This window comes from Centruroides sculpturatus, unplaced genomic scaffold, assembly GCF_000671375.1.
Source record: "Centruroides sculpturatus isolate CEXI.00-Female unplaced genomic scaffold, Cexi_2.0 scaffold6, whole genome shotgun sequence".
NCBI classification, from domain to species: domain Eukaryota; kingdom Metazoa; phylum Arthropoda; class Arachnida; order Scorpiones; family Buthidae; genus Centruroides; species Centruroides sculpturatus.
This window is the reverse complement of record NW_019384869.1, coordinates 1,422,360-1,435,278: the sequence shown is the minus strand read 5'-3', so window position 1 is coordinate 1,435,278 and position 12,919 is coordinate 1,422,360. Positions and strand designations below refer to the sequence as shown.

Sequence of the window (12,919 nt, the reverse complement as noted above, 5' to 3'; positions counted from 1 at the left end):
GGATAAATGTACTTTGCGGGAGTGTATTAAAAAATTAAAAAAACTTCCCAAAGTTTCATGGCAATCGGATAAACAGTGTGGTAATGCATGAAGGACAGACAGACACACAGACATACATTCATTTTTATATATATAGATAATCACTGCAGCAAGCTTGTAATCACTTTTTTTAGAAACTTCATTGCAGGTACTATACTTAGGCAAAAAGTGCTTAGATATCCAAAGTCGCAAAAAGTTGCCGACTTTTTTATTTCACTAATTTTCCTAAAAATTATATTACTATCAAATGTAGAAATCAGATTGAACTACTTCTGGCATTTTTATTTACACTTATTTTAATTTTTTCTACATAGTAAGTTTATTTATAGTCTATAATATTTCCATATAAATAATTATATTTTACCTCATTTGTGGCATAGTGTGGCAGTGGGCCAGATTTGGCCTGAGGGCTGTAGTTTCGTGACTCCCAGTCTAGCAAATGTAAAACACTCCACAATGAAAACAGAAGTTCTGAAGAAAGGGGACTTTGTACTCAAAAGTAGTGATATTATCGCATCCACAGAAGAGGACTAGTTTTACAAATATTTAGATTTCCAACAGGCTAAACTTACAAAACATGCACAGATAAAACAAAGGTTAACACTCAAATACCAAAACAGATTACATGCAGTACTAAGAATGCACATAAATGCAAAACATACTATTAAAGCTATTAATGCATATGTTGTCCCCGTACTCACTTATTCTTCTGGAGTTATATACAGATCTCGAGTAACATCAAAGGAAAACAATACCACTTACTAAGCATAAACAGTTTCACCTGAAATTGTCCACAGAAAGAGTAACACTTCCTGGTAAAGAAGGTGGTTGTGGCCAGACTAATACAGTTAATTTGCACTACAAACAAATTCCAACATTGGGAGTTTTTCCACAAAAAACAAGAAACATCAAGATTACATAAAGCTATAACTCTGACAGACAGTAACCACACACCTTTAAACTTACACTCTCAGAACCCAGACATAGCTCAACACATCAATAACTGGCCTGTGACACCATTAAGCTGTCACAGGCCCAAAAGTCACTTCACGGTAGGCACACCCACGAACTAACTCAAGACTACGTGAAAGAAACTGCACCAAATGTAAGTTTGCCGACCCTTAGGGGAAATCAATAATCTCAAATCAGGATGAACCTAAGGGATGTTCACATGTGGGTTTGGTGGAGAAGACAAATGATGACAAGCGTCTTACAAAGTTAAAAGATCGTTTATTTTGTAGCATTTATGCTTACATCAATATTAGACAGTTCCCAAATCTCAATGTTCCTGTGGAGTGGTAAGAGTTTTGGTCTATCGGTTGTATCTCCGGGGCAGAGGAGAAGGGATCATTGGATGGATGCGGACGATCGGCGAAGGAACTGCGACGTCCTATCTGGTCAATGGCAACACAACAGAACTCAACGAGCACGACTTTGAGTTTAATCCAGAGGAATACAGTCTTTGATCTTGAATTACTGATTTTTATAGTTTTCTCCCACTATCCATATTTCTGATTGGCCCCACGTCCCATTCCTCGTCTCCCGATTAGTCTCTCCTTTGTTTCCAGGTGAAAACCGAGATCTGATCGAGTCACGAGAAAGGTCAGACTCAAGGCATCCATTCGACACCTTTTCGTCAACTATATCTGGAGATTGTTGATAGAACCATAAGCCCTTTGCTCATAATTTAGCTCTTTGTTTGAGATTTCTGTCATCTTGGAACTTTAACGATCATATGCAATGTTTTGCTATATATTAGATCTTTTCTCTTTTCCAAAACTGTTTTCCTAGATCGATTGTTTACGAACACTCGAGTCAAAGCTCTACCTTTCCCGACCGACATCCCATCTGATCCGTTGTCATTTGTTTTTGCGTTGCATTTGTTTGACAGTTACAATTGTTTTTTCTCTCCTCTCCCTTACATAACTAACATCACCCTCGATCCTACTCGACAATAGCATTTTCGCTTCTAACACGTAAAAATTAAATTTTATTTTGATCCGTTCCGAAACCTCACACAAAATACCAGGCAATTGAAGAGAGAGAGGTTTACGATCGTCATTCAAGATCGGACCACAAACACCAAAAAGTACAGAAAACACATTCCGAACAATACATCATTCAAAAAAGGAATCTCACAGAAAATGCAGCATTCTGCTAAAATGCCACGGCACATAACCTCCAATTACATATCTAAAAAAACATATATATATATATATTAAAAAAAACATTTGTTTTGTCTTTATATATATATATTCATTTCTTTGCCGTTTTTTAGCATTCAATCGTATTTATTACTATTTATAACCACCGGTCGCAAGCCGTTAGCACAAAAAGTTTATTTACAATACACACAATCAAATAAATAAGTACACCGATCAAAACCCGGACAATCCGGTAAATAACGTAGCGTAAATCTGACAAACGTTTTCGATCCGGCGCCACATCCGCCTGAGGTCAACAACATTCTAAATTGCACGAAACCCTTCCACGCATTCCAATCGAGAACATCGTTGACTCAAAGCGGATCCGGCGACGGGTTTAAAGAGCCCCTTCTAAGCTTTTCTTACGCGGTAACCGTGTAAGGTTTGCCGACGTTGAGGGGGAAAAAGTCTATCTCACGTCAGAATGAGCCTAAGGGAAACCGCGTATGTAGGCGGTGGCGAAGGAGGCAAATGATGCACAAGTGTTTTACAAAATAAAACCTGTTTATTTGTTCGAATTCATGCTTACATCGATATAGGATAATTCCAAAATTTCGGTGCTCCTGGGAACGGCGAAAGTTCGTGATCTCGGTCGCAGTTCGGGCGGACGAGAAGGATATCCGGACGAAGCAGAAGTTCGTTGTTTCGTTGCGGTGTCCTTGGTGAGCGGCGGATGCACAACACAATTTTAATCACCACTGTAGGGTTAATCCGGAGGAGACTCTCTTTCGTCCTTGAAGTTCCGATTTTTATAGTTTTTCCCCCACTGTTCGCATTTCGGATTGGTCCCTCGTCCCATTCCTTGCTTCTCGATTGGTCTCTCCTTTGTCTCCAGGTGCAAGACGAAACTTTTTCGGGTCGCGGGAAAGGTCCGATTCGAGGTGTCCATCTGATACCTCTTTGTCGACTCTGCTCGATGACTGTTTATAAAATAATAACACCTGCACTCATAACTCAGGCTGTTATTTACCATTTTTGACGTCTAAGAATTTAACGATCATTTTCACCTTTCACCTATCAAAAATTCCTCTATTTTTTTGTTTGAAAAGGTTTATTTCGGCCAACATTTTATAGACACGCGAGTCAAAGATCTACCTGTTTATGAGCGCTCGTGTTAGAGTTTGTCTTCCGCTAAGACATTAACAGATAGTTGACACATACTCGAACCGTTCTGAGTCTCGTTGTTTACATCTCGTGTCGCGCAAGAATTTCACGGTTTACTCGAGTTCGAACCTCGTCTGGGAACTCACAACCGGACAGAGTCAGAATACGTCGATTAGAGATTCCGAGGACGGCATTTAAAATTTTTCAATTAAGCGCATTCGATTTACGTAAACGTACGACATCCCGAGAAAGATCTCCGAAAACCACGGAAACCGTCCATTTTTTCCAACAAAAGTACCCGCCGGAATAAGTACGGAAGGCGCCCGCCCGCCACCGCGTTATTTTCCGGCTCTCGGTCACCTGGCCTAACGTTCGGACAAGTCAAAAATAACTCCCAAAATAAGCATTTTTAATTTTTCCGACTCGCCCGAACGTTAAATTGCGGTAAAAGTTATAGAAATCGACCGTAATTCCATTTTTTTAAACAAGTCGTCATACAGTAAAAGTTAAAATTGCATACATATTTATAACACACGTTCATTCTTTATGTTTGCACTTGTCTATATATATAAAAATGAATGCATGTCTGTCTGTGTGTCCTATGTCCTTCATGCATTACCACACCGTTTATCCGATTGCCATGAAACTTTGGGAAGTTGTTTAATATACTCCGGCGAATACATTTATCCTACGATAGATGGCGCGCGTTTACACGAGCATTCGCGCACAGTGTGTTCGATCAATTTCAAATTGTGAAGACCATTTCCCCCTTCAAAAAATATCTCTATATATGCATTTGTGAACTGTTATTTACGATATTTGTAATAATTTTTGTTTAATCACTTTATTTCGACTTTTTTTGCTAATTATGTATTCGCTCGAACTTCGTTAAAATCTTAACTGTACCCCGAACAACGACCGAAGTTGTAGGAAGAAATTCGCGTATTTTACCGATCTAGGTATCCCCCCTTTTCCAAATTTTAATATCGACTCAAAATAATTTAAAAAGACAAATTAGAATAAAACTGTTTATTATCCAACTATCAAAAATTTCACAACACGCCAAAGAAGAGAGGAAGGAGCAATTAAATAATGAAAATTATAAAGGATTTTTAAAAATATATAAAAATGAGGAATATCGCACTTCTGACAATCGCTGCGAGTGTGTGGGTTAAATTTGGAGAATCCGTGCTTCTCGCATGGACAACTGTATGTGGCCGGCTCACGCGTCGGAAAACCTTCTGATTTATTTGTGTACGCACCAGACGAAAAAACAAAAAATATCGTGTATCCACAGCACTCCAATAAATAAATAGAATTGAAACGACACTTTGAAATGTTTTCCCGATGAAAATGAATAATAATAATAACAATATATTTCAATAAAAATGATAAAATGAAAATTTAATTTTATTATAATGAGTTTGCTTGAATTTCATCTCTTCTGAGATCGCAGCAATGCGCGACGGGTAAGCTAGTTTATCCATAAATAAACAAAATAAATTCAATCTTACGGTTATAAAAAATCGTACCCGACCGAATCCGATGGAATAAGATCGTTGTTTATTTGTTATACATTTGTCCAAATATTAACATCGCGTCACTGTATATAATGCCATTGGAAGTTTGGCACTTGTACAGATTAACGGGTACGGCTATTTGAGAGGTTTACTTCCATAAAATTAACTAAATCTAGACTAATTTCACTCGAATATTTCCAAAACACGTATAATTTGTTGAAATGATCGATATAAAATATGCTATGAACAAAAAATTGTCGGAATACTTATCGAGTGTACCCGTTCGAAGACGCCATTGCTTAAGCTTGTTTTCGTCGCGGAACGGCACATTCTTCGTACGCGTCCGCTTCCAATGTGTCGGTGCTATTCGGTCACGTGACTACTCATCTCTGACGTGTTCCTGATAACTTATTCTTTTTGCGAAGAATTCACTGAACTTTAGAGACATCACGTGATAGATTACAATAAAAAATCTATAGTATATTATGATTAAAAACGACTTATTATTATTATTGACTATATGAAGCAGCAAAGGAAAAACCACTCGCTAACGACAACAATTCTATCATGATATATATTATAATGATGATAAATATTAATCAGATGCAACATAAGATGTCTAATGTCGATGTAAATAAATATTATACAATTTTGTTTACGACATGAGAGATTAGACCATTGAAAAGTAGAACAGAATTATTAGTTATTTATCGCATTATCATACGTTATTATATGTTGATTTTAATCCATATTTAGAATGGAATGAAGTTTTAATATTTCTGTTCATGATGTCTCTAAAGTTCAGTGAATTCTTCGCAAAAAGAATAAGTTATCAGGAACACGTCAGAGATGAGTAGTCACGTGACCGAATAGCACCGACACATTGGAAGCGGACGCGTACGAAGAATGTGCCGTTCCGCGACGAAAACAAGCTTAAGCAATGGCGTCTTCGAACGGGTACACTCGATAAGTATTCCGACAATTTTTTGTTCATAACATATTTTATATGGGTTCTTCCCAAAACATTATACGTATTTTGGAAATATTCGAGTCAAATTAGTCTATAATCGATTAATTTTATGGAAGAAAACCTTTCAAACAGCCGTACCCACAAAATTCGGCACTTGTACAGATTAACGGGTACGGCTATTTGAGAGGTTTACTTCCATAAAATTAACTAAATCTAGACTAATTTCACTCGAATATTTCCAAAACACGTATAATTTGTTGAAATGATCGATATAAAATATGCTATGAACAAAAAATTGTCGGAATACTTATCGAGTGTACCCGTTCGAAGACGCCATTGCTTAAGCTTGTTTTCGTCGCGGAACGGCACATTCTTCGTACGCGTCCGCTTCCAATGTGTCGGTGCTATTCGGTCACGTGACTACTCATCTCTGACGTGTTCCTGATAACTTATTCTTTTTGCGAAGAATTCACTGAACTTTAGAGACATCATTAACAGAAATATTAAAACTTCATTCCATTCTAAATATGGATTAAAATCAACATATAATAACGTATGATAATGCGATAAATAACTAATAATTCTGTTCTACTTTTCAATGGTCTAATCTCTCATGTCGTAAACAAAATTGTATAATATTTATTTACATCGACATTAGACATCTTATGTTGCATCTGATTAATATTTATCATCATTATAATATATATCATGATAGAATTGTTGTCGTTAGCGAGTGGTTTTTCCTTTGCTGCTTCATATAGTCAATAATAATAATAAGTCGTTTTTAATCATAATATACTATAGATTTTTTATTGTAATCTATCAAGTGATGTCTCTAAAGTTCAGTGAATTCTTCGCAAAAAGAATAAGTTATCAGGAACACGTCAGAGATGAGTAGTCACGTGACCGAATAGCACCGACACATTGGAAGCGGACGCGTACGAAGAATGTGCCGTTCCGCGACGAAAACAAGCTTAAGCAATGGCGTCTTCGAACGGGTACACTCGATAAGTATTCCGACAATTTTTTGTTCATAGCATATTTTATATCGATCATTTCAACAAATTATACGTGTTTTGGAAATATTCGAGTGAAATTAGTCTAGATTTAGTTAATTTTATGGAAGTAAACCTCTCAAATAGCCGTACCCGTTAATCTGTACAAGTGCCAGAAGTTTTATCTCCTATGTACAGTACAGAACAGTACATAAAATACACTTTCATATTTAAGATAAAACTTGCCGCGCCATCTGTTGACTTATAAAATTAATAATTTTTAAAGCGAAGTAATTACCGAAGTGTAAATAAATTCAGGCAAGTATCGATAAGCATAGGTTTTGTAAATACATTAGGCTACGGGTAAAATCCCGTAAACTGCACTGGCATAGATTTATAGGGTCCACGATAAGCTTTTTGCGACCGGTCGACATGGCAATTATTTCGTCTCGTCGAACGTCAATACAAGCTTATAACTAGACACTGGCGAAAGTTTCGTGAGAATTTTGAAACCGAGATAAGACTTACCCCGCTCAACTTCAGCGTCCTCCCCGTAACAATCATTTTCTCCGTCTTCCCGATGGATTATTCGCTACGGAAACGACGTACAGTCAGTGTTGCCACGTCGATTTGCTTGCCATCGGTAGATTTCGGTAATTTTTCGGTAAATCGACTTTTTGTGGCAGAAAGGAGGTTGCACATAAACAATAACATTCTTTTTCGTCATTTATTTTATTATACGCTATAAAACAATAAAAAAACAAAAAACTAACACCAAACACTTACGTAAAAAAATAATAATTTACTAATTAAGTAAGTACATATTGTCTTATTTTTCTAACAAAATACAATATTACCTTTTATTTTTGGGATATTAATAATAATTATTATTCAATATCTTCCGTTTGTATGTTTTTAACACTGTTTCTTATTTTTGAAATTAAATTATCTTTTACAGGAAAATCGTAACAGTAATTTTTATCCAATTAATTGTTTAGTAAGAAGTAAGCCAGTGATTGTTTCAGAGCTCACAAGTCAATTTATTTCCGTGTTTCGTGTTTAACAGATTTATTTACGAAAATGTTCTTTCTATTCCATTAGCTGAAGAATGGGGCAGACACAAGATATTCTCAACAAAACGAATATATAAGAAATGAAGGTACAAAGAAATGTTTTATTGAGAATTTTTAGATACATTGAAAATAAAAATTTCTTTCTTGAATTATCGTAAACTTTTCGGTAGATTTGGTGCTTCAATCGGTAGATCGGTAGATCGGGCCCAAAATCGGTAGATCTACCGAAAATTCGGTAGACGTGGCAACATTGCGTACAGTCGATATCGTAGTTTAGAAGATGGCCGCTAGAGTCGTCGTCGTCGCTACTAGGCCTGCGTGTCATTTTTATTTTAACTTAATTATTATGCATACGCTTGATTTCGATGTTGAAGTCGGATCTCCCACTTCGTGATAAAAGTTTCCAGGGGTATAAAAACGTAATCAATAACTGCAATAGAGGTGATATAGGATGGTTTCTTCTTGTATTATATGATAGCGAGAGGTGCGTCATATACACGTACAGTACAACAGTTCTTTTAGATAGCCTATACAGTATTTTTCGATAAACAGTCGATCGTCAAACTTCTCAATAGGATTGGATCGTCGTGGAATTTTCTATTATTTCGTTTTCATACACGTACTCTGAAAGTAAGACAAATCTTCCGCCATGTTTGCCGAGATTAGTACATTAATCGCCCGAATTTGGTGGATTAACGCGCATTCTTTTATTCGGCGCACTAGCAGCACCTCTCGACCATGCTAAAAATAGTGCTTACAAGATGGACGCCTCCACGAGAAAGAATCTTTTACCACTATTAAATAATAGTCAGTTTTTTCCTGTTTTAAATGAGCAGATTTTTAATCGTGACGTAAGAAAATGGCTTTTAAAGATTTCATTGAAATATTGCGGTACGATATCGTAAACGTAACCAACGATTTTTGCACGCTTTCTTCGTTGTTGGAAATCAGTCGTCGCCAATGCCATAAATAAATCAGCATTTTCTCGTTTTCTTATAAACAACATCGAACTTAATGGCTTTTCTTCTAATAATATTGAACAAACGCGTGTAAATATAGCATTACATTACATTAAAAGAGTAGAGGTTGTCTGTATATGCACAGACTTTACACAGAAATTAGAAGAGGAAGTGACCTCTTCTAATTTCAATTTCAACACTTCTAATTTCTTAGAGGTAGTAAGTAGGGAGGGAAAGGAAATAGGGAAAGATTGAAGAGAAGTGTCGGATCATTGAGCGTCTGCATCAGAATTGTTGAACGAGTAAAATACAGTGACAAGACAAAATATGTTCAGTAAACAGTATAAAAACAAACATGACAAGTTTGCGCGTGCGAGTGAATGTGTACAGCAAAGGGGGAACAGATACAAAGTTTCAACAATTACAAAGTATGCTGTAAATTGGGTTGACAAATAGATAAAACATTATAAAATTTAACATTAATAACATTGAAGAATCTAGTAGATATAAACCCAGTGGGTCTAATTTGCATATGCCAGTAAAGTCAAATCGCCGGTTGAACAAATTGGGCGAGTAGCCGGCCTACCTTAAATGATATCAGCCAGTCTATTATTGGTCCAGATGTGGGATGTGGCCGTGTCACTCATCTCGCTGGCTACTGGAATTCGTGGGCCTGAGTTTTTTTGTATTGCGTATGAAATTCTTCATTTTTGTCCATAGTTTTTTGTTATCGAGAATGTCTGCAGGATTGGGGGCCAGTTGAGTCCTGTTTGGAGACATTCTTGGAAGAGTTCTGCACGTTGTTGGTTGTATTTGTTGCAGCTGAAGAGAAAATGTAATGCATCGTCTTCACTCTGTCCATCACAATCGCAGGAGCTATCGATCTGCTTACCAAACGGTGCAGGTATGATGCGAAGTTCCCGTGTCCTGTAAGGCACTGGGTCACCTCTGCATCTGAGCTGAAGTATTTGGCTTTTTTAAGATGCGCGAGGGAAGGTATAAAGTTGTGACACATCCTTCCTGTACCAGCGCAGTCCCACTCCTTCTGCCACATATCATTAGTTATGTGTTGTAAGTGATGTTTCAGGGAAATTGCAGGTAACTTCTAGTAGGTGAGTTTTGAAGACAATGTGCAGGCTGATTTGGCCAACTTGTCGGCCAATTCATTACCTTCGTGGCCCTTGTGAGCTGGGATCCAAGTAAACTATAGGTTACAGTTTCTTCCCAGGTTTTGAGCAGCCTTTATCACTTCAACAGCTAGAACAGATGATTTCTTTTGGTAGTTAAAAATGTGAAGGGCCACTTTACTGTCCGTAAAGATGTTAACGTTACCCTTATAATACGTATGATGATTGTCTATGTGTTGGATTGCCTTGCGAATGGCCCATAGCTCGACCCGAACAATGGTACAGTGGATAAAGTGTAAATATAGCAGAAAGAAAATCATTGCTTATATCGGCCGTTTTGAGATAGCTCTTTCTCCGGCAAAAGTGTTTCCAACTGTCGGCAGCAACTGCTCGGCGCACTGCTGAATAAAAGAATGCGCGGTCAATTACTAATGCCAGATTACGTCTAATCTTAGAATGATGGAACGCAAAATCAGTAATCCTGTTTTAGTGATAGTTGTTAATCCTGCGATTTGCCTAATCGTCTGTTGGTGAAATACGGGCTACAAAACTTGCAAAAATGCAACAAAATAAATATTCTATCATCTTTTTGTCTTTATCATCTTAAAACATGAATTATGATTTTATTTAGTAGGAAAAGTGAATGGATAGTGATTTAAAGGAAGGAATAACAGCGACAAGACAAATCAAATGCAATAAGAATCAGATTTTTTAAATTAAAATCTGAGGTTTTAATACAATTTTATTAAATTGAAACAACTTTTTAAAATAAAACATTTTTACATTAAATTAAGACACGTTGAACACAAACATATCATGTATATTAAAACATAATATATGGCATTTCTACATTGAAAGGTTCTTCTAGCTTTCTTTTTTTGGGGGCTGCTTCTCATCGCGGTCTGTTTGGCATTATAAATTAATAGTGAGGGTCATGGGCGTAGCCAGGAAGGGGCATGGGTGGGCACGGCCCCCCAGTTAGCCTGGTGCCCTCCCCAGAAAATCACAGCCGAAAAAGTGTTGCGCCAATTTGCCAAAAAGAAATAAAAAGTTGAAGCTAATTTAAATTAATTGGGTGTAGTGTACCGCGGCCCTCAATTAATTTCTAAATATTGGACTGAACTTCAAATAATTGCTTGAATGGATCAGCGATGATTCTCTACAACCTGACAGTGTGAAGTTATAGGAAAATTGAGAAAGTCCGATACTAAAAAAAGTCAACAGCTTTCTCCGATGTGCAAAGTGTATCTGTAATCTCAATGTACAGTACAGTTTAGTCCCTACGGAAAAACTGTTGGCCCCTGGTCTATATCTACATTAAAGACGGTGAACTATATTAAAGAATGGTAAAAAATAATTGTTCGGTTAATTTTTGTTTAAGGCATTGCTAGAGTTTGATATTAATGTTACGAGAACATATGATTAAGTTTCATATGTATTAAGTTATTGTGGATTCCTATGAAAATTTTATTTTAATGAACAATAATTTGAAATAATTCAATTTTGTGTCAGGTTGGCCTCTACTGGGCCCCCATAGCAAAACTCTAGCTACGTCCATGGTGAGGGTACTTCACCGGGCCAGATCTTGTACCGTATGTAAAACAAGTTTTTAGTCAAGTGCAGTGATAGGATACTGAATAAAATCAATTAGCGATAAGTTCAATATTAGATCGTAAACTTCTAATTCGGTGAGAGGAACAAAAAAATAGGTAAAGAACACCATTAATTTATTTTTAAGCGAATAAATAATAAACAATTTATATACCCTCGGCTTAAGAGATTTTTGTTTCTAAAATCTTTTCCTGTAAAATGGTGGAAACACGCGATATAATTTCTATTTAAATATTCTGGCCCATTTGTTTTCAAAATCTCGTCTAAATCGGTCCTTCTGCACTTAATAACCCACTGAATGCATCTGAAAATCGATATAAACACATACGTTGAATGATAACAATATTTTAAAGGAGGAACGTTGATATAAATAAAAGCAATCAAACTGCTTGTTAATTTACTTACACTCGTTTGTTTTTAGGGAGTTTGTAAAACGATCGCGATCACTTTCTATCTTGTAATTAAAACAGCCATACACAGCGCAAATAACACCTCTTCCGGCCATTCTAATTATTATGAGATATAATAAGTTCAAAACTGGCGTAGCGTGGGTGTCAGCCGCTCCGGGGCAGAGAAAAATTTCGCCGCCCCCTTATTTAGGTATCTCAATTTAAAAGACTAAAATTCAGTTTCGTCACTTAATAAGTAATGAATAATTTCGTGCTAGTGTTGTCACCTTTTTAGAATCGCGGACCCGGACGGCGGGTGCGGTTTGTTCGAACAGAAGTTTCTGATGCAGGTGTATGTCATTTTGCAATGAAGAATAATTTGCAGTGCATGCTGGTTCTAAATCAGTTACAGTTAGCGACTAGGGGGACTCGGGTAGGAGTAACGCAAGTAATCTAGATGACTTAGCCCTATTGGATATTGGAGGTGTACAGTCGACCCCCTATAACACGGTAGATTCGTTCCGTTCTTTATGAATCGATTTCTTACGAGTCCTTGCCAATCACTGCCCGACACGTGTGAAGTTTACGGACTACAGCTGTTTGAAAGGTTTTCTTCCATAAAATTTATCGATTCTAGACTAATTCGACTCAACATTTCCAAAATACGTATATTTTTGGGGGGAATAATCCGTATAAACTACGCTATAAACAAAAAATTGTAGGATTACTTACCGAGTGTGCACCGTTCGACGTCGCCATTGCTCAAGCTTGTTTTCGTCGCGGAGCAACGCATCAAACCGCGATCGCGATTTCTAATAAGTTATTTTTCTGCGAAAACTTCGTTGAACTTTGGAGACATCATTAATATAAATAATTTTTATGGCCGTTGAATAAGAAATGTTTCTTTCACAAGAAATGTATAAAATTA

At 36.8% G+C, this 12,919-nt stretch overlaps 1 protein-coding gene across 1 annotated transcript in view; it reads right to left on the bottom strand.

Moving 5' to 3' along the window:
• LOC111630818 (electron transfer flavoprotein subunit alpha, mitochondrial-like) overlaps positions 1 to 7,496 on the bottom strand; it is a 33,078-nt gene extending 25,582 nt beyond the window's left edge. Inside the window, exon 1 of the mRNA XM_023374976.1 lies at positions 7,361 to 7,496. Coding sequence (XP_023230744.1) covers positions 7,361 to 7,396 — 36 coding nt within the window. The 5' untranslated portion in view covers positions 7,397 to 7,496. The remainder of the gene's footprint in view (positions 1 to 7,360) is intronic.
• Between the last annotated feature and the right edge of the window lie 5,423 nt (positions 7,497 to 12,919).